At 40.5% G+C, this 23,469-nt stretch overlaps 1 protein-coding gene across 1 annotated transcript; it reads left to right on the top strand.

Annotated features, from left to right (window-relative positions):
• The first annotated feature begins 17,086 nt into the window (after positions 1 to 17,086).
• On the top strand, positions 17,087 to 22,518 carry LOC145999071 (uncharacterized). Its single transcript, XM_083136041.1, has 2 exons — positions 17,087 to 18,468; positions 22,276 to 22,518. Exons 1-2 carry the CDS (start codon positions 17,335 to 17,337, stop codon positions 22,414 to 22,416), a joined length of 1,275 nt encoding a protein of 424 aa, XP_082992167.1. The 5' UTR covers positions 17,087 to 17,334; the 3' UTR covers positions 22,417 to 22,518.
• Positions 22,519 to 23,469: the final 951 nt, after the last annotated feature.

Genomic DNA, 23,469 nt, shown 5'->3' with positions numbered 1-23,469 from the left:
TATTTCATCTCTCATAAAATCTCCCACAAAACCAGAATATACGAAATATATGTATCTTCATACAAGTTTCTTATTTCTATATTTAACTAGTCGAGACCGAGAACGGGAGAGCAATTTTCAATTCGAGAAACCGAGAGATCGAAAGACTGTCAAGTCTCGTTTCTTCTTGACACCTCCCTAATCGAGTTATTCTGTTTCTTATTGGCTTTGTATTGGCATTATTGTAATTATTCTTCTCCTGTAACCAGTGGCGTCTCGTCCCTTGGGGCTTCCTGGGCTTAGCCCCTAAAGAAAAACGGACGTATTGACGTAATTTTCCATCACCATAACGCATAACTATCACACAGTCTTTTAAAAGGCGATTTTTACCCACGTAAATTCGTCGTCTGCTGCAATGGATACGACAGCGCTCCTAGCGGCATTGATGTCAATTATAGTTTTCTGGGGCTCGTCGCAAAGGAAGGCGTGGCCTACACCCACCTACGCTACAGTGAAGGTCACATGCTAGCAGAGAGAGAAGGGGAGAGTCCAATGGATTTGAGTGCTGATTTGGGGCTAGTTCCTTCGCGTCGCGTTCGATCTCGCGTGTTGTTCTGTAGTGTTGTGGTGACTTTCATTCGCTATGTTTGAGTGAGTTTGGCAGGGTTGATGTTCGAACTAAATTGATGAAGGACATAGGCTGTCAATTACAAGACACAATGAATTTGTCCGGAAAAATAGGGATATATTAAATAGAATTATCGATTGCTTAAAATTCTGTGGTCGACATGAACTTGCTCTACGAGGACATAATGAAAGAGAACAATCTTTAAACAGAGGCATCTTCCCAGATTTTTTATCCCTTCATAGAAGAGGGAAAACTAAAGAGAGAACTTCGTGTTCTCTATTGTAGTGAAGAGTTGAAAAACCTAAACTCTATCAGTAGATTGCATTCATTTTTTATTTAAAATTATTTAGAGGGTACCTTTTCAGAAACAGTAAAAATGACAAACATAGTTTTAATATCTCCAGTGGCAACAGCTGAATCTGAACGATGTTGCAGCAAATTGAAGCGTATTAAAACCTGCTTAAGAAATGCAATGGGACAAGACAGACCAAATGCCTTGGCACTTGCTTACAATAGAGAAAGAATACCTTTCAAACATAGAGGGCTTCAACGAAAAAGTAATAACAAAATTTGCTGAGCAGAAGAACAGGAGTCAACGTTCGTAGAAAGGTATGTTTCACAACAATACCTGCTTCTTTTGTAATCATGTGAATTGTCATTATATTTTAAAAAAATAAGTCCAGTTTTGTAGTTTAGAAGAAGATAAATACCAGTTTTTTTGTAATTCATGTAATTTGTCATTACATTTTAAATTCTTTCAAAAAAGTAAGTCCAGTTTTGTAATTCATGTAATTTGTCATTACATTTTAAATTCTTTCAAAAAAGTAAGTCCAGTTTTGTAGTCTAGAAGAAAAAAATACCCATTTTTTGTAATTTATGTGAATTGTCATTATATTTTAAATTCTTTAAAAAATAAGCCCCGGCCAAATTTGAGGCCACGAGACGCCACTGCCTGTAACTAAACTATAACCACAATTTATGATGAAATAAAGAAGATAAAAGGGCAAGAGGAGGAAAGTCATGCCTGCCCGGAACTCCATTCCAGAACCTTCTGTAACGAGATTTGAAATTCTGGAGAAGGGATCCATGATTCGCTTGGCTTTCTCTTTCCTTTACTTCTGTTATTTTATCATACATGTATAATTAAAATGGATCAGAAAAAATTTGTTGCGATTCATAATTGTGTTGGTTAGATGCTACAGTTGCGAACTCCAATCTAGAATAAATTATTCTTTTTTGTTTCGTATGTGGTTGAACATGAAATTTTCTTACGCTGTGACAATTTCCTTTTTTACTTTCTTGTTTTGTGCACAGATAAGCTAATCGGGACTGGACCTTCAGTTTAAAGTGGGATACGAACCACTACGTGCCTCCACCTCGTGTATCAAACCCGGGATCGCTTGATTACAAGTCGACGACATTATCAATAGACCATCGAGGAGGTCCCGTGACAAAATGTTATTCACTCGATCTCTACCATAATTTATTTCAACATCTACATTTTCGTTTTCTTTTTTTGTATAAAAATCCCCCCCGTTCAAATAGATAGAAAGCTCATTCTCGAGAACTAATTTACAGGTTAATCACTAACATAACCATTGGGAAACTATTCGAACGTTAACTGATATAACTGCAGGTGAAGCAATACTTACAGCTACTAACGAAATATCTATTGTTGCATAGGCTCACAGGCAACAGGTATCTGGTGAGCCATTCACTCTTGCTAACTACGGGCGAAGGTCACTGAACTAAAGGGTGGCAAGCAGAGCAGACGAGGTCGGTCACGTGTTCCTGTTATCAACGACGTACGGAATAAGAAGGAACACAGCTTTTATATCAAACTAGACGTATGTTATGGTCCTGTCATTGCATGTAGAACACTTTCGCGTCGTGGCCTTGAAGTTCCTTCAGGACACTCCTACGTAAAGGCCTGCGAGAAGGATATCTTCCCATTGAGGGGAGGAAAAGTGTGTGTGTGTATCGAGGTCCTTCAACTTTCGTATTCTTCTTCATTTCAGAACGCGTGCTGTATCGTCGACATAATCCAATCTACAAGGGTCGTTCAAGGTTGACCGGGACTTTAATTTCTGCAGAGGAAATAGGTAGCAGAAGAAACACCAAACTATGTCAGTTTTTCAAAGTATTCTCTGTGCGCGCCGATGCACCGTTGCCATCGTTCTGGCAACTCCCGAATTCCTTTGGCGTAGAAAGAACTTGGTTGTTGTCGTAGCCACTGGAGGACATCGCTCCGCAGTGCTTCGTCTGTCGTGAATTTCTACCCTCCCAGATGGTCTTTAAGGTGTGCAAACAAATGATAATCACTGGGGGCTAAATCCGAACTGTAGGGGGGATGGGGCAGAACTTCCCAGCGCATGTCGGCCAGAGTTGATGTTGTCACATTGCCCGTGTGAGGGCTGGCATTGTCATGGAGAAGAATGACATTTCCAGACAACATCCCAGGTCTTTTCTTGCGAATGGACTTTCGTACAGCACCACTCAACAATGTGGAGTAATACTGGGCATTAATCGTGCTCCCTTTGTCCAGAAAATCCACATGGATAACGCCCTTCATGTCCCAGAAGACACTTGCCATGATCTTTCCAGCGGACGGCTGCGTTTTGCTTTCCTTGGGGGGCGGGGAACCTTTATGCCGCCACTCCATGCTGCGTCTTTTGGTCTCTGGGGTTGAATTGTGCAACCATGTTTCATCACACGTGATGATGGATTGCAACAATTCATCACCTTCTGCTCGAAACCGATTCAGAAGCTGTTCACAGACCGTCCTGCGTGTCCACTTCTGATCGAATGTCAGCTGGCGGGGAACCCACCTTGCACAGATTTTGCGGAAGCGTAAGTGGTCGTGAATGATTGTCTCAACACTCCCGACACTGATATTCACCTCGGCAGCAATATCCCGCACTGTTACTCGCCGGTTCTCAAGAATCATTTGCTCAACACGTGCGATATTCACTGGTGTGACTGCAGTCGGGCGAATGTGTCCATGCGCTTCATTTGTCACCAGCTCCCGTCCTTCGCGAAACTGCTCACACCATTCGTACACTCTTGTCCGCGACATCGTTTGTTCACCATACTGTGCTTGCAATCGTCTGAAAATCTCAGCTGGTTTCACTTTCTCCTTCACGAGAAATTTGATTACACACCGCTGCTCCACAGCCACAGACAAACTGCTTGCCGCCATGTTCGCTGCAACTGCTGCGCATGCGCGAAATACGTCATGCCGGGCGCTAGTTACTCGCGAAGGAATACATTACGTCACCCGCACATTTCATCATGATCCGGCTATTCATCGATTTTTTACGTACGAAAATCCCGGTCAACCTTGAACGACCCTTGTATATCCGTTGTAGGTTTTAGGTTCTGTTTCTATTCGGTTATTTCACATTGTCTTCCTGCTTATGTTATTCACGACGAAGGTTCTGGATTCGATAATATGGACAACAACGGGATTGTGTTGGTTGATTGATTTGGTGTTTAAGTTCACTTTATGCCCAGTTAGGCTAATCAGGACTGGACCTACAGTTTAAAGTGGGATCCGAACCACTATGTGCCTCCACCGGGTATCGAACCCTGGACTGGACCCCTTGATTACAAGGCGACGACGCTCCCACTGCGCCATCGGGGATTGTGTTCAAAACGAATGAATCAATTTTGGGTGATATGATATGCAAACATTGTAAGGCTATTGAAAGGGAAGCTATGGGAAGCGGCTAGTATTTGTATTGCGGAGAGGAAACCATAAACATGGATCAGAAGCGCATATACTGTGAAACCTGACGCTGGGTTCGAATACTGGCTAAGACATGTATGTGTTGTTTCATTGTAAAATATAAGCCATAGAGATGTAGCAACGTTAAACAACCTATTAAAATGTATATACGCTTCAAAAATATTGTGTGAGCCTCCCTGATGGCGTAGTGGTAATGTTCTTGCCTTGTAATCAAGGGGTTCCGGGTATGATACCAGGTGAAGGCACATACTGGTTCGAATCCTAATTTGAACTGTATCCAGTTCAGATAGGTCCATCTGTGCATAAAGTGGACTTAAAACATCAAATCAATCAATCAATCTACTCTATCGGGTATGGGAGAAATTCGAGAGTACTGTTGTGCATATTTTTGGCTTTACTGGGAATATTTCTGCATTTTTCTGACATATTTGTAATTTTTCATGACATATTTTCCAATTTATATGACATAATTACATACATATTTTACAGTTTTATAGGACATAAAGTCCCGGGCCCTAGTGATAACCCACAACTAGTTAACGTCTCATGGATAGTGTAGACCAAGATTGTTTCGGCGTATCAGACTTACAACAAAATTTAAGCTTACAAAAAAAGTTGTGCAAAGGTATTGAAGAATTGGATCTAACACAATCATTCAATTTTTTTCATTAGTCGCCATTGACATTGTTAACCAATATTCTTAATTTCAGTTTCAAGATGAAACCGGCTACGAAATAAAAGGAGTGGGTTAATTTTTCTGTTATGAAATCCCACTTTTGTAGTAGACATTTGCCACGGCCACACTCAGATGTGACGTAATAATCAAATCTGACACATTTTCAAAGTATTAAATTGGTATCTATTTTGCAAACATCTTTCAAATATAATACATTTTAGACGCGTCTAATTTTAGTCCTGTTCTAGCAGCTTTAAGAAACCTGATTTGAGAGGGGGCAAATGACTAAATCGGCACGTCTGATACACTTGCTATTGAGAAAATCATAATTAGCGTGTAGTTAAAAACAACCTATTTTCATATATTGCATGCAGCTCTACCTTTTCTGCAAATGTGGATCAAGAACTGGGGACGTGGAGAAGCGCAACACTGCGCATAACCAATAGTCACGTGATCATCTTTGCCTTCCTGTCATACTGACCTTCGCGTGGAAGACGTTTTAGGGTGTTAAGACCGGCAATATCACCCGATCATCGAAGGGTGCAATGTGTCTTGCCTACCCTCCTACATTACTTGCTCCTATTAAAGCCTCATGGGGAAGTAATTCATTCCACCACTGTACACACTATATATTTTTAAGATAGGTAAAGGTCCTCTTGCATATTGCCATTTAGGAACGGAAATGAGTTCTAGGAGGAGGGGTGGGCAAGGGGGCAAACATTGACGGCAAAGTGTGACTGCAGGGGGCAATTACCGCCCACAACTTAAAATTTTATGCAAATAAAAATTATTTTCGTAAAATTTTCTTCCTCGCTCCGCTCGATCTTACTCTTATCAACTTCAGAACCGTAACCATGGGGCGGCGGGAGTCGGCCCTGGGCGCCAAACGATCTAAATGAAAATATGTTGTAAAATTGATTGATTGATTTGTAGTTTTAAGTCCACTTTTCGCACAGATAGGCTAATCGGAAATGGACCTACAGTTTAAAGTGGGATCCGAACCACTGTGCCATATACTCTATGTGATCAAAAATATCCGGACACCAGGCAAAATGTGTGTTGTGCATAGTAGGCGAATCTGTGGTGCCATCTACAGCGAGGTGAGGCAAGCAAGGGACCACTACAGGCAGCATAGTGCACGAGACAGCAGAATGGGTCGGTCGAAGGAACTTACAGACTTCGAACGTGGTGAAGTGATTGGGTGCCACAGGAGTAACAAGTCAGTGCGCGAGATATCCACCCTCCTAAACATCCCGAAGTCCACTGTCGCCGATGTGATAGTAAAGTGGAAACGTAATGGGACGTGTACAACCGCAAAACGTTCTGGCCGAGCGCCCATGTTGACAGACAGAGACCGCTGAGTGTTGAATAGGGTAGTACGAGAGAACCGGAAATCGGCGATAGCCACAATCACACAGGAATTCCAAACCAGGGCAGGATGTAATCCTAGCAGCATGACTGTGCGACGTGAGGTACGACGACTCGGTTACCATGGACGAGCGGCTGCCCATAAGCCCCACATCACCCAACGAAACGCGAAGCGCCGCCTCGCATGGTGTAAGGAGAGGCGCAACTGGTCGTTAGAACAGTGGAAATCCGTGATGTGGAGTGACGAATCGCGTTATACCATGTGGCGATCCGATGGTCATGTGTGGGTGTGGCGAATGCCTCATGAACGACATTTAGCATCCTGTGTTGTGCCGACAGTGAAATTCGGTGGAGGTGGGGTGACAGTGTGGGCATGTTTTTCCTGGAAGGGGCTTGGTCCCCTCGTTTCTTTGCACGGTACTGTCACGGCACATCATTACGTTGACATTTTACAAACGTTCATGCTGCCTACCATCGAAGAACAGTTCGCTGATGATGATTGCGTGTTTCAACACGACAATGCGCCCGTCCACACTGCGGGTCGTGTGGGACAGTAGTTTCAAGAGAACAACGTCCCACTTATGGCCTGGCCTGCGCAAAGCCCCGATTTGAATCCCATTGAACATCTCTGGGATGTTTTGGAACGCCGACTTCGTGCCAGACCATGCCGACCAACATCCACTGCTTTTCTCATCTCGGCACTCCGCGAAGAATGGGCCGCCGTTCCCCAAGATACCTTTCGCCACCTGATTGCCAATATACCTGCGAGAGTGGAGGCTGTCATCAAGGCCAAGGGTGGCCCCACACGGTATTGATTGCCAGTGCATCCGATGGAGGATGCTTCGAACTACTCGCCCTAATTCCAGTGAGTGTCCGGATATTTTTGATCACATAGAGTACCTCAACCGGGTATCGAACCCGGGACCCCTTGATAACAAGGCGACGATGTTACCACTACACCATCGAGGAGGCACAAAAGTTGTAAAAGAGAGAATGCATTGGCGTCCCGTGAAATTATATTTGCGCCCTATTAAATTGATTTCAGCCTGCAAACAAATTGGATCCAAAAATGTTCTTGCTCGCTTCGCTCGCAATATGTATATTTGTTCTCTGTAATGCATTGCAAATTAATTACCAGACAGAGAAATAAGATTTGTTTTAATTGATTTTGTTTTAAATGCATGAACAATGTTTTTGAGGAAAGGGAGCGTGCACATTTGAGAGGCAATTTATGTAATCTTGCTGTTGGTTTAGTGAGATGGATGAATTGGTTGTGTCATGTATTTAAATAATATATGTTGTATATACATGTATTAACGAAACTTTGAATACGTACACAATTTAGTGACCACGTCGCTCCATGTTGCATAATGTGAAACATATATAGTGCATGAAAGTTATACATGTTAATGTAAAAAATAATTATGTTTAAAATGAATTTATCAAGCATTTTCTGTCTTTCAAAAATAGTTGGTGTGCTTATTTTCCATTATTAATGTGAAATTGAACGTGTTGTAAAAATAATTCAAATAGTTTGTTCGAACACAAATGCTTTGGCATCAACTTGTACCCCCTTTTTCATAATTTACAAGGGCAATAACGTCTTATATACTACTACTACTACTACTAATAATAATAATGTTGGTCCCGGGTTCGAATCCCGGCTTGGGCATGGATGTTTGTGTGTGTCCATTCATCAATTTCATCATATCATCACTCATTTCCATCTTCGTAAATTAGCTAAAAGTGGCGCAATAAGCGTAGTAAAATAAAGCAAATCAATAATAATAATAATAATAATAATAATAATAATAATGTTATTATTATATTATTATTATTATTAGCATTATTATTATTAAAATTATTATTATTATTATTATTATTGGTAGGTTTATCCTGGTACTTGTCCTCCTTAGACAAAAAAAGTCGTGGTTGCGCCTCTGGTGAGTGTAGGATCCCATACATTCTTGATCTCGGTCATTTTGGAGGTGGTGTGATCAGTTTCACGTTGCGGCCGCTTTTACCCCCAGGTATCCATTTATTTGAGGCTGGGTGAGTCCCAGAGCTGCTTTATGCAGGGAGAAGGCCGGAAAATTTCGACCTCTGCAGGTCTCCCGCCTGGCAGTCAGACGCCCTACCAACTATACCATCGCGGCTCCATATACACTCATGCTCATAAATTAAGGATAATGCTGAATCTTGTACAAAGAAATATTTGATGTGCACGTTGCAGCTTGAAATGATGTCCGGGTACTGTACCAAAGAACCTGTGTTGACTATGACGTCCATCCAGTGTGTGGTGGCGCTGTAAGCAGACCAATGACTCACAGGAGCGAAACTGCTGACCAGAGTACAGTGCCTATAGGAAGTGTGCAGTTGTGTTCGGTTGTGCTAACGGTGAGTGTGTGTGTGAAATGGCTCAACGAACACATATTGATGATGTAATGAGGGGAAGGATACTTGGGCGGCTAGAGGCGGGCCAAAGACAGCAGGTTGTGTCACAAGTGCTCCATGTGCCACAAAGTGTCATCTCACGATTATGGCAACGATTCCAACAGACTGGAAACGTGTCTCGGCTCTACAGCAGTGGACGTCCACAGTGTACAACACCACGAGAAGACAGGTATCTGACTGTAAGTGCCTGGAGACACAAACGCAGTACTGCCGGGGCCCTTGCTCGAGACCTTGCAGCTGCCACTGGAACAGTTGTTTCCAGACACACTGTGTACAGACGACTCAACCGGCACAGCTTATTCGCCCGGAGGTCTGCAATTTGGATTCCACTGTCAAATGGTCACAGAGTAGCCCGTAACAACTGGTGTCGAGAACCCAGGATATGGACAATGGAAGAATGGTCTCAGGTACTCTTCACTGAAGAGTCCAGGTATAGTCTCAACAATGATTCTCGTCGTGTAACCATCTGGCGTGAACCAGGAACCAGATACCGACCCGGTAACATCGCCGAAAGGGACCAGTATGGAGGTGGTGGTGTCATGGTGTGGGGTGGCATTATCCTGGGTTCACGTACACCCTTGCATATCTTCGACAGAGGTACGGTAACAGGTCAGGTGTACCGGGATGTTATTCTGGAAGATTACGTTAGTCTTTTCATAGGTGCAGTCGGTCCTACGTTCCTCCTGATGGATGACAATGCCAGGCCACACCGAGCTGCTATTGTGGAGGAGTACCTTCAAACAAAAGACATCATACGAATGCAGTGGCCTGACTATTCTCCCGACTTCAACCCAATCGAACATGCTTGGGATTCTCTAGGCCGACGTGTCGCGACACGTCTTCCACCTCCTCGGACTCTTCAGGAGCTCCGACAGGCAGTGGTGCAAGAATGGGGAGACCATACCGCAACAGCTGCTCGACAACCTCCTCCAGAGTATGCCAAGTCGTTGTACTGCATGTGTCAATGTGCATGGGCATCACATTCCATACTGAAAGCTGTGCACATGCTCAAAGAACTGTGGAACAACAATTTACCATCTCCCTTGGTTTGTATCATATGTGCGCTCTTTGGTTTTTCTCACGTTTTCTGCAATAAACAGGGTTAGACAGGGTATGTGGATGTCTTTCTTGTGTTTTCAACATGTGTTTGTGCTACCAGAACTAGTTTGTTTCAGTGCTGTATCGTGGGGCACCAAAACCTCTATTATCCTTAATTTATGAGCATGAGTGTAGTATATTATTAGCAATCAGAGGGCGGATGCAGGAATTAAGATTTGGAATTCCCCTCATCTTCTACATGCTTTTTTCCCCATTCTGTGAGTCAGACATTTAAGTTGTGCAAAATAAGGAAATTATGAACAAATTTGTTGTTATAACTTTATAGAGCCATATGCTAACGTCAATCATGTGTAACATAATATTTCAGCGTTAGAATAATGTGCACGTACAATGAATATGTTGTAAATAATTACTGATTTATATATCTTCATAGCGTTTCGTCTTCCTAAATAATTTGTTTAAAGAATTTAACATTAAAAGTGGGGATGTACTACAAGGGAAGGGGGGAAGAGGGGGATGGGCACTTGGGAATTAATTTTGGGTGTCCGAATCGAACTTAGAGCTTAATTTTAGGGAGGGGGGAGGCAGAATCAAAAAGTTTTCAAGCCCTAGAAATAATCATGCAGGATTATTTTGACAAATAACTGTTACATTTGCAAGATCGTTACTTTGCTCCTCAGGTTAACAAAAGTCCCATTCAAATATGGGGTGAAATTCCCTCCTGCCCCCACCAAGTCACACCTATGAGGATGGGTATCCCCAGTCAGTGACGTGCTCAATAGGGGTGGTGGGGGTTTAACTCCCCCTTTGACCCAGTATTCCTATATAAAAAAAAACGTCAGAGGTAAGAAAAGATGGCAAAATCAGAGCTGACTACCAGAAAAAGTGTACGTAACCCCTCCCTTTCGAAAATCCTTGGACGCCACTGTCCCCAGCGTACAAATGTTAAGCTTTATTCGGCGATTCGGCTGTGATTCAAGACAAAGACCAACCACACAAATCAACATCACCAGCAGGCAGGTATTTTCCAAAATATTTACACGGCCAGAATTTTTAAAAAATCCTATATTTTTATTTTCTTGCAAATATATCGAGAATGCCATTTACAAAAGGACACGAGACCGAGAACGAGACATGCTCGAGTCAGGCACGTAGCCAGGGAGAGGGCTCGGGAAGGAGGCTGAAGCCCCGCCGAAATTCTACAAATATCTACGTATTGTAAATAGTGTATAGTGGTAATTTATTTTAATTCATTAGCAGGATTAAGCATCGTGTACAATAAGTTGTAACATACTGAGAAATTCATCTTCAGGGCATCTACCTGGAATGAGGCACCCCATGATACGGCCTGGCTCGGGTAATAAGATGAGGGGGCTATTGAATAAGGCAAAATATATCGTATTTCAGTATGTGATATAATGTTATATACATATTATTTACTTGTAATAGTTCTACATAAAATAAATATTGAACATTACTGTACAACTGATGCAAGGCAAGTTTCTACATTGAATTTTTACGTATAAGCACACCAGTTGCCTCGCAACCTTGTTTTTGCCATACAGAAACGCGCACTCATTTTTTTATGGTGTATTTTTTTTAATTGTCACAAATAAATTTTTGTGGGTATATCCAACGCCTCTGTCTTCTGTGGGACGATAAACAAAACTCCCATTCTTTGCCCTGCTTTTATGGAACCTGCTACTAGTCACGTAGTTACCACAGCGCTAAGAACGATTACTTTGTCGCACGAAACCGGACTATCGTGACTTTCGCGTGCATTTTAAAACAAAATTTTGCTGAAAAAGGAAAAACGAATGGCTACAGTTAATGACGTCAAAGTGATAAAGGCGATGAAATTGCGAATGCTTTCTCTGCTGTAGCCCTATTTCAAGATCCACATTTAAGTTCAAGTCTGACGTCATTGTTATGACGTTGCGATAGCACATGCGCATGACTACTTTCTGCGCTACGAATTAGAAGAAGACGAATAATAAGTGTTGTGGTTCTAATTCCAACTATTTTGTCACTGGACTCGTCCAGCTCGCACATGCGCACTTGTGTCAATCTCAATAGTTATTTCTAAAGTGAATTCAAATGTGTTATTGTATAGACCGTGTTAACAATGTAAACATAAACATTGGTGAGGTCTTGCCCGGTCCTCCCGGAACTTCCGGTTTAGGCCAGTCTCCGTTGTTGCCAGTGCAGATTCGCCTGCATACGAAGTAAGAAATGAGCGCTTGTTTTCATCTGTTGTGAGACAATTAGGGGCGGCGCCAGAAATTTTCGACCGGGTGGGCAGAAGCTGTATATTTATAGATTAGGGTGGGCAGGTATAAATGTAAGGCCATATATATATATATATATATATATATATATATATATATATATATATATATATATGCATGTAAGACACATATATGTACGACATACCTGCATATGTATCCCCTTCTCTCTTTCACTCCCGATTTCCCTTCACTTCTTTTCCCTTTCCTTTTCATCTTTTCTGTTTTACTCCCTAATGCCTTCTTATATCTTTCTTTCTCAGCTTGTTACCTCTTTCTCCCTTTCACTTTCTCTCGTTCCATTCTTCAACTGTTTCTCTTAACTGCCATGCACACACACACATCATATGTATGTGTGTGTGTTTGGTGTCTTCCCTCTTTCTTTTCTAATCTATTCTCTCATCTTGTTCCACTTCTTTGTCTCCGATGGCCACAATTATTTCAAGGAAGTGGAACGCTACGATATATTCTAATCACATTCTTTCCTTCATGTCAATGTAATGAAAAAAATGTGAATTGGTTTCGTGAATTTGTTCTTCAAGTGCAAAAATACAAGGCACATACCTACTCCACTTTATATATTAGGCGACAGTGATAGAAATTGTGATGGTAGACAAAAGTGAAGGATTAAATTACTTTTTCGTAATCTAAATGCATGTTCCTGATCATATGAAACTTGGAAGTTAATGATCACTTTTCTTGACTTACATGGTTTTTACAACTGACAAATGTATCTGAATGTTTGCAGTAACGGCTATCGGGTACCAAAACTTGGGGGCAAGGACAGTTTACTTCTTTGGTAGAAAAGTCTTAGCATTAAGAGGCCATAGTGCGGGTGCAACAAGTGGGAAAATGTGACGGAGGGAACTCCCCTTACGCTCCTCCAATTCGCCGCCACTGGATATTTGAATTAAAATTAATGTCTTATTGGGTATGTAAACACACACACATACACGGAAAAACAATTCTTTGTTCTTTCGGCATAAAGTGTCCCCAGGCTATGATAGGCTATTTTGACAAAATATCGCCCAAAAGTAATAATCAAGTAACATTCAAAAATCTATTAGCTAAGTTGTAATTCGTTTTCTGATGGTTAGATGAACACATGCACTGAGGTAACAAATAGTTTACATTTTGTAGAATGTGATTTTTGACACCGAATTAATCGAATTTGATCCCCATACCCGGTAATTCATCTCTTTTTCACAGACGACTTGAGTTGTATGGCGTGATCTTTCCGAAAGCGCTCAAATGTCAACCTCTATCCTGCGCAGTTTACCCTGGAAACTTTAATCTTGTAGGCGAACGAGTCTCTGGCGCCTGGAAGCAAAGTCAAAATAATAATTTGTGGGGATTGTATTTTCAGTGTCTGCGTGTATTTGTCCCCCCCCCCCCCCCGTCACTGTCACCTAATCACCATTGAACCTCATCGTTGCCATTAGACAAAATAGCAGTAAAGTGACTTCACATAGAACAAATCAGTTGAATCAGCAACAACTTACTCTTCCAAAAGTGGAGTTTCATTAGTCCATACTCCTTCGAAAGTTTAGGTGGTAGTTTCAATTTCACAGTGTTTCATTCTTGGATTAAGGCAGCTAACTTCGTGAACAATAACTTTGTTTTCCGAAAGTCTCAAATATTTGTTTCTGGCAATACACCCTCTTAAATAAACGTATCTCTTATGGTGATAATATAACACGTTCCCCGTGAGTTCTTTCTGTATATATTTTTTTCCAATGGCATAACGTTGTCGCCTTATAATCAAGAGGTTCTGGCTTCTACTGCCCCCTCCCCTGGTAGAAGCACAATGCACACTGATTCGAACTCCACTTTAAACTGTAGGTTCAGTCCCGATTAGCCTATCTGAGCATAAAAGTGGATTTAAAAACAAGCAAACAAAATTTTCTAATGGATACTTCGTGACACCTTTTTTCTTTACGTCATCTGCATCTACAGATTCTGTTGACCTTTTCGGTTGAACCTCTGATGCTTCAAAAGTTTAACCCATTCTCATCGTGATTGATTTGTTCTCTGACGCCCTTAAAAGAAAGCTTTCCTTCCAAACCCTTCTTCTTTTAATTCTACGTAAGTTAATCACAAGAAAAATTCATGATTACGTAACTGATAAGCAAAATGTATGTGTGGAACTAGGATTTCTAAATATCAATCAATAATTATCAATTCAATAATTCTGTTGCTTTTTCCAAACCCACATAACTGTAACATCAAAATTAATATACTTTGGTATTGTAGTGGCTATTGTAATTGCTTCTTATTAGTATTTATTAGTAGAACGCATACAATGTTGTTATTTGGTATACCATGTACATATTTGAAAATGACAGCTATGTAAAATACAAATATAAAAATGTAATGAAATAAAGAAAAAAAAAATTGGAATTTCAATGTAGACCTAATTAAAAAGTCGAAATAATTTATTGTGTTGCTGGAGAAAGCAACACTGAGGTTGTTATTTGTTTATCTAGAGATTATTTTAATCATACGCAGGCCGGGAGTTATATGTGATTACCCGGAGCTTACAACACCAAGACTCCCAGCCTAATCCCCCTCCACAGTTTCAGTTATAACTTTTCCCCAAGCTACACGAGGTAGTTAGTTCTACGTATTTCTACATTTTTCATCACATCCGAAGTACCTAATTTTTTCATTGTGTGGTACTTTCCAAAGCAGGTTTTTCCCCAGTGAAGGCCCGGAGTGGCAGCCCTCAAGCTCACCCTAAACCCTGATCTCATTTTGACCATACCCTGCATAATTTTGCGCCTCCTAAGCCCACTAGCTGCTTCTAATCATAGAAGTATTCAATTGGTCACACTTTTCTTGTTTCAAGATCTCTAGTAATTCCTTTTGCTTTCTAATGACAAAGTTAAATCAGCTTTTTATGGGATGATGATATGTGAACACTTCTAGTATAGATAATATTCATTAGTAAAATATACATGTAATGAACACCAGAATTCATTGCAAAATTCACATATCTCTAAGTATATACGTATGTACTTAGTGAACTGGATTGGGTGGGCAATCGGGTGGGCACAGGAATTTTTGGGTGGGCGCTTGCCCACCCGTGCCCACCCCTGTCGCCGTCCCTGGAGACAATAGTTAAGAAAGGTACTTGTTAAAGTTCTACTATGAAGGAGTGAACGTCTAGAATTCGTCGGATGATCAACTGCAGAGCAGATTATTAAAATATGACGTGTCTTTGTGGTCGCCAGATATATAGCTCACTACGTACCATACAAGTATCTAATGTACACGAACGACGAACGTTTAGATATATTCAATTATTTTGTAAATGGAAAAGTGAGGGAAAGATAATTCTATAAAACTAGTGATATTATATTATAAAGTATGCTTAAGTGAATCTTTGCCAACAAATCTGCAGAAGTAGAGACACATAACAAATGCTAGTAAATATATGTGCTTTCAATGTCGCCTTTCCGCCTGAGGGATTTAGGGAAAACATATGATATTGCATGCCACTTTCACTTGCACGAATTTACTTCAAGCAACAAGGGAGTTTTCAGACTGAAGCGACAAGCGATATCGGGATTTCGCACAGAAGCATTCGATCTTAAGCAAACCATTCACCAGTCACGCATGCTAAATAACGTGTCGGGGCAATACAATGCACGGTATTGATAAAACGGCCCATTCCGAGCGACAAGCGACACCTGCAATTTGTGGTTCGGAAGGTGTTGTTTATTTTTTAATGTTGGTTTCCAAGAGAGACGTATCGCTGCAGACTGAAAGCTTCCTTTCGAACCAATTCACCACGAGAAAATGCACGTGTCGCTTGGACTAGACTGTTGTTTTCTCAGTACTGTACATCGTGTCGCCTCGCTCTGCTGTACTCGTATGCAAGGTGAATTGTTTCCTTTAGAGTAAAAGGGCTGTTGCTTGTCGCTTCGGTGTGCAATCTCCGTTCCACTTAAAATGAAGTGAATCCTCAGTGATCATGACATTTTTCGAACAGAAGCGACACGACAAGTAGGCTACACGTGTCGCTCAGATTCCCAATGGCGTGTATTGTGCCCCCTAAGACTTGATTTCCCCTGACCGGTAAATGCTTATTTATAGACTAAATGGATTTGTGTCGCTTGTCACTTCGGTACGAACCACTGCTGTCGCTTGTCGCTTCGGTTTGAAACCTCACTAAGAGGTGTGCTTTTCACCACAACACAATACGCAGATAAACGATCAACATGCTTGTAACAAAATGCAAGTCGTAAAAATCCTTTCCGGGTACCAATCTTTCTCGTTCTGCTTGTATCAACAGGTTTCATCTCTCTACGTCCTTCGCAAACCTACGAAGTGATACGTGACTCAATAAATTTGTTCCCGATTGAACTGTGAAACCATATATTACGCAGCTGACACCCTATTTTCTTGTAAAAGAATCTCCATTTTGCCCTTTCATATCAACGACCATAGTCGTAAGCGTAACCGGATGTTCGAGGGGGACCAGACGAGTGCGCATGCTCCGCAGTAGCTCCGCCTTTAACACCGTCTATTTATATCTGCTTTGGACTATTGTATTAGTGTAAATACGTAGATTTCCTGATTATCCTTTCATTGCGACGGAAATGGTCTGGATGGGAAAACTCTAAAACCTACCGATTTTCACATGGTCAATTTTTGGACAGAAAATGTTCAGGACACCCAGAAAATCTCGAAATCTAGACACTATTTATCCTTGTAGTGATTGGTTTTACACTTCTGGAATAAAATTTGCCATTTGCAAGAAATTCCCGGCACTTTTTTGTTTATTTCAAATCCTGGTACATTTCGAAATTCCGCACATCACTACATCAACTTTACCCTGGCAATACTGCATGATACCTTCAAGGTCACAAGCGTTACCATGGAAACCGCCCGCAGCATGTTGGTAGTAACACTGTTGGAGGAATTTTTTTCTGCGTGTTTACTAAATTTATAAGATCAATAACGCGATAGCTTGAAAACAGAGAACTTATTTTTCGATAAGCTGTTTTTAGAATTATGATGTGCTGTGCTGTGTCTCAGAGAAGTGGGATTTTGTTTGTGTATTCCGTTATCCGATACCCTGTTTATTGATGCCCAAGCGTTGTGAGGGTGAAAGTTAGAGAAAGGCAGAATCATGTCCAGGAAATACTTGGAAAGCAATTCGTATGACATGGAAATACACGGCGATGTTGATTTTGATTTCTTTGATTCTGGTGGTAAAGGAAATGATACCAATGTTTCATTTCCTAAAATTGAAGAGCCTTATGTGAATCAAGAGGAGGAAAACGAAAAGCCAAGTAAGTCAGGAAAAAGTATTAAAAATGTAGGAAGAGAATTGTTAACAGTGGAAGTTCATCATGCTCCAGTGTCTAATCTACACGATGAAAGTACGACAAATGTAGAGCATATACAGGAAACAAGAAACTATGTTATACTTGAGAAAGTTGATTGCGTGTCCAGTGAAACTGTGGGGAAAAAATTCAAATCAACAGTGTCAAATGGCCGGGCTACATTAATTGATGTGCCTGCAAAATCTTCGAAATGCCTGCATGGTAATGTTAAATCAAGTCGTGCTTCCCAGTTTAATTCGCCAACGGACAAGTGCACTATCAAACAATCTACCAAACTACCAAAATACACTGACACTAAAAAGTACAAAGAATTGAAGAACTGTATTGCTTTTAGGGAAGAGAGTGTTTGTGGAAAGAAATTATCAGAAACAAATCACAGAAAACTTATGTCAGTTTTGGCACTAAATGAAGCTGGGGATTATGGTGAAGGATCTGAGAGTGATAGTGATATGACTGATGTTACTCCTATATCTTCTTCATATGAAAGCCTTGTGTTTGGAAGAAACAACAGAGACCAAATGTTCAAAGATACCAAAGAAAGTGCCTTACAATACAACAGTAAAGAAAAGGCAAATGTACCTAATGGTGTGGATGAAGATGAGAAACGTGTAACACCAGATGATAAACTACCAGACATGAAGCTTTTGATTGAGGCTATAAATGAACTGGAGAATGGATCTCAGTATTCTGCAAGGCAATCCAGCGTTACGACCAAAGAGAAAAGAGGAAGAAAGAACATGGCATTGTTGAGAGAAGAAGCAAGGAGGATAGATAGAGAAAATCAAATACTTCTGAACAAAATCATTGCTCAGCAGAAATCTCGAGCTACTCCAACTCCAGCACCTACCAGAGCGTTGATTGCAAGCTCGGCGATAAATCGGAAGCAGAGACAGAGGAAAATAGAACGAGAAAACATGGTAATTTTTCAAATTTTAATTAAGATTTTACAGTCACCTTATTTATTAGTACATGCATAGAATTATTTTTTAGAACGTTTTGTCATGTAGTCTCCAAGCATTTCTAGGTAGCTTATTGGTGAGATTATGACCCAAGTTCCTTTTGTTTTATTGCGATTTCATCATGCTACCTACATATGCACTTTCTGGTACTACTTTACTATACCTGAAACACCTGGGAATCATTTCTTTCGCACTTTTTTACATTGCTAACGTACTATTCTGCATTCCGGAACACTTATTTAGGTGAAATAATTGAATTTGTTAGGAAAGTAATGTATATTTCTTACATTTATGAGTACTTACTGTTCTTGTTTATTTCCACACACAAAATGGCGATAGCTTACCGTTGATCGTTCCTTGAGCCAGAAAAACCATTGACGTTAGCCCAAAAATTCACGATAGCCCCACAAACCATCACGGGGACGAGGTATGCCTACTAGGTTAGGTTAGGTTAGGCCTGTTAGGTTTGGTTCCATTAGCACTCCTTTCGTTCAGTTTAACATATACGGACAATACGAGAGCGTATTGTGCTCTCATGCAGGAAGCAAATGGCGGCAGCAGCAATAGCACGTCGGAAATAGATTTTCGTACAAAACCACATGCATTCGCATTAAAATGAATCAAAATTACATTCCCGAACATCAACAACGCTACAGAAAAAGATTTGCGTAAGTACTTTCTCCTGTAAATTTGAAGAAATCTGTCTCAGGTATAGTAAAGTGTTACCCAATTTTTACATGGTTCCACTTTGATTTACATCTGTTAACACAAACTGCAGAGTTTTAGTGATTACTTACTACAGGATGCATGCAAGTTTGTGTCTTCCAGGGAAAGCGTACCAACATTTCCTGAGATTTTAGCCTGTGTATAGGGCCAGTGGTCACCCATCATCATGAGGGAATTGGGGAACTACTAATGAGTAGCATAACCTGGTAATAGAAAACATACAACAAAGACTGGGGGTTCATTGTGGTCACACATATCCAGGATAGTATTTGTAGGGATTTCCCCCTAAGTAAGAGATGTACTAGAAGGTAAACCCACAATCATTTCAGGAAACATTCAGGTAGGGAATGTAGCTGGATACAAACGTGCTCCTGTCACCTCATGTGAAGTGGAGCATAGCTTCTCCTCCTACAAAACAATCTTGAGTGACAAAAAAGGCTTAGATTCTTACCAACAGGACTCGAAGTGTAAATTCCTAACTGTGGGGAGTATGGTCAAGTTTGGGTATGTGTGTGTTGATGGGAGGGGGTTGCTTGCATGGATCAACAGTGAGGCAATGGGAGGGGGATGCTGTATGATTTTTTTTCTTATCTGGGGGGAGAATAGCATCTCCCCCCACTTTTAACTCTGCTTACCAGAAAATTTGTAGAAACATCTTGTACAGTGGAACCTCAGTTTTACGTTCCTGGATTTTGCATTATCCCACATTATACATTCAATTGTGAATGTCCCAACATGGGAAAATGTTATAGAATTTTCCTTGATTTTACAATTTCCTGCATTTTAAGTTTTTTCAGCCTGGTCCCCTGAAAAATATAAAATCTGGGTTCCACTGTAATTTACTGCCACAAATTCAACTCTGGTTCAAATAATTTTCATATTTTACTACAATTTACTCCATATAAATCCTAAGTCTGCACTCACAATGATCTTTGATATCAAATTAAAGACCCCAGCCACAGTAGCGGCTTCTGCATATTCACACATTCGCACGTGAACACCCAAATAGATCTGTAATGCAAAACATTATTATTATACTTATTCATTGAACTCTGTCTCCTTCGAAACATCAAGTGTTCCCACGCTGCTTCACCAAGAGAGGTGGTGGACAAGCCTGCAATCAGTGACCGCGTAGACCGAGCTCCGCTACGGGCTTGGCTTAAGTGTAATGTTAGTTTCGCTCCCTATGACGCTGTTGCAGTAGTCGCGCAGAGGATGCTGATTGGGTCTTTTGGCTTGAGCATCGTGTAAGGGGAGGTTGCATCATTTAGGAAAGTGGCGAACACAGCGATCGGTGAGCTAGCAATGTAGTGTTGCAAACCCATTCCATTAGAGATCGTGTGACAGAGTCGAGGCAACCCATACATCATTGCAAATTGAGGGATTTTTTTTAGAAAAGGGAAATTTCGATGGTATATTGTCCCTCCGATTCTGTCCCGAGCATGAAGGGGAAGAAATGGGTGAAGGGGAGGGAGGCAACTGAAAGCAAGATGGGTGTTTTAAACATGCCTGGTATTGCCTTTGCTTAGTGCATCTTGGCCAAAATAAATGGTCTCTGTGACGTGGTAGCCGAATTATCAACCCACGCGGAGGGAGCGTACATCAATCAGTCAGCTGTTTTACATTGTGTGTTTCTGTTACCGAGTTGCAAAATTGTTTAGCGCTGTCAAGAGCTCGTACCTGTTTCAGCGCAAACTTTTGAGTGATTTTGTCAGATTATCGATGCTGAATTACATATTGCACAATAACATCGCTCTTCTCGTGATTGGCTGGATAATTTCAGAAATATTTGACATTTTTAAAAATCATTGTTAAAAAATTTTGAAATATAACTCTGTCATAGCCTCTTTTTCAGTGAAAGGTGATCCAAACTTGGATTTCCAATTTAACGGTCGGATTGACCATTACTGGTTTTGGTATATTGTAATAATTAATTGCTGGCCAGCTACAAGGTGTAGGGTTAAGTAATATGTTTCCATGAGTGTACTTTTATGTTATTATTGCATGTAAGTGTATATTATTGGATTGTGCTTTGCTGGATGTTAGATTCCCCTGTTTTTTATCTCCCCGGTTGGGGGAGCTAGCTGTCTTACAAAGACCGTTGGCAGTGGAATTTTCCAACGCTACGGGGTCCACGTCCACGGACGTTTACCCCGGCTATAAAAAAGGCCAGTGGGCTTTAGCAAAAAAACAGTGTTTCCCCATTGATCGACGAAAGAGGAACGTCTCCTCAAGTTTAGTCCACTTATGGTGGCTAAACTCGATATAATAATGTAGCATCTGGTTATGCCAGCCCCTGTTGCTGTCCCAAGTCCCCTTTTAGAAAAAGCTTTGATTATGTGGATATTTCCGTATTTGATTAATTGATGCCCAAAAGAAGGAGTGAAGGCGTAAGGAAACGCATTTGTAACGGAATATCATTTAAGCTGAGGATAGGCCCACCGAGATAGTTATGCTAACTCGGTGGTAAGGGAAGTGCCGATGGTTATGCCATAGGTGCGCAATTATATTGATTTAGAGATTTGGTAATTTTGGTCTATGCAAGACACTCATGGAAAAGCAATGTAAAATATGTATATATATAACTACGTATAATAAACCAATATATCCTACGAGAATGTTATAATTTCAAGAACTACGGTACTGTCCATTTAACCAGTTGTATATTCACTTGCTGTACATGTGTAAACGAACCAGGGACATACAAATATAAATTGTTATGTGAAACCCCCCCTTTTTGTAATTCCGGCGCAAATATAATCTGCTCGCTTGGCACCCAGGGTGAGGTGAAAGGAGAGATTGAGGGATGAAAGTAGGAAGTAATCCAGAGGGCCGGATAGAAATGAGGGATAGGGGGGCCGACACTTTCACACAATATATTAAGCATCATTATGTATGCAAAAACAGGTGCGAGTATTTGAGGGGGGTGGTATAACACTTCTGGACGCGATACTAAAGTTCACACCCATAGAGCCAGACCATGAGCTGCCACTGTCAAGCCATGATTTTTACCTTACACTATTGTCATATTGATTTCAGATCCTTCTGAACAAGATACACTCAGCTAAGTCTACTGTGGGGTCTCTACCAAAGATTGAAGACAAGTTTGTAATCCACGATAAGAAGTATTTCCAGCAGAGGGCAAAGAGCAGAAGTTCATCAAGCAGTAGCAGCAAGTGATGTTTTGCCTGCAGGGTGATATTTTACCATTTCCCATTTGATTATTGTACTTTAAAAATGTATACCAACATTTAGAAAGTAAATATGCAACATACTAATATATCTTCCAACTTCTTAAATTATATTAAATATTTAATCTCTTGTACTTCCAGTAATCTTCATCTATTGCTAAGTATATAGAATATAAGGCTGAAATGAGACATTTGGATTTGTAGAAAATTATTTTTTGTTTGTGTACTGTGCATGGCATTAATATTTTTCTATCATTTCTTCCCTGCAGTTCTTTAAATTTAGATGACTCCTAGATGGGAAAATGTAACACATTGAAGATTTAGGAAAAGTATAGTTTTTGTTTCTTTTTTACAAAAGACGGGCATACATTTTGTACGTATACTTATGCCACTTGTAGCATGGTGTTGCTGGCTTTGAAATATAGAATAAGAGAAAAGTACAAGCTATAAGGTTAATGTTAATTTGGAGCAGGGTTTATTCATCCATGTTTTTCTTAAAAAATGTTTTCTTTGTGAAGAATTAGTGTTCTAGTGACATTTGTATGGTGAGGGCACTTATGTTTTTCATGGTATTGTGGGTTTAAATGGGCTTTGTAAGGTTTAAAGTATCAGAGATGGCGAGACTGAAAACTTTTTTTTGGTGTTTTTATTTGTCTGTTTTACTTGTAAAGAAGCTCCTTTTTTTAAGGCAGGCTAGACAACATGGCCATCTAACCCAACAACCATTGAAGTAATGGCATAATTAGTTTGAGAAAAATATGAGTTTTATTGAACACGAGCTGAATAAATTTTGCAATTATTGACTGTAACTAATGTAATTCTTACCTTAGATGATGTGAAAATCAAACAAATCTTGGAAATCACCTTTCCTCACACAAAATTAATTAAAACACATTAAATGAGTTTTATACTTTAAGTGGTGTCCACTAAGGGGCAACATCATCGTTTGAATCTTCACTGTTTGTACTAAATAATCAACCAATATCTGGTTTAAGTTTGGCGAAGCATTTGTTCTGAAATTTCATGGAAATTGAAGCGAAAG

This window comes from Lepisma saccharinum, chromosome 1 (assembly GCF_977018435.1).
Source record: "Lepisma saccharinum chromosome 1, izLepSacc3.1, whole genome shotgun sequence".
NCBI classification, from domain to species: domain Eukaryota; kingdom Metazoa; phylum Arthropoda; class Insecta; order Zygentoma; family Lepismatidae; genus Lepisma; species Lepisma saccharinum.
The sequence above is the reverse complement of the archived record's forward strand: the minus strand, read 5'-3'. Positions and strand labels throughout refer to the sequence as shown.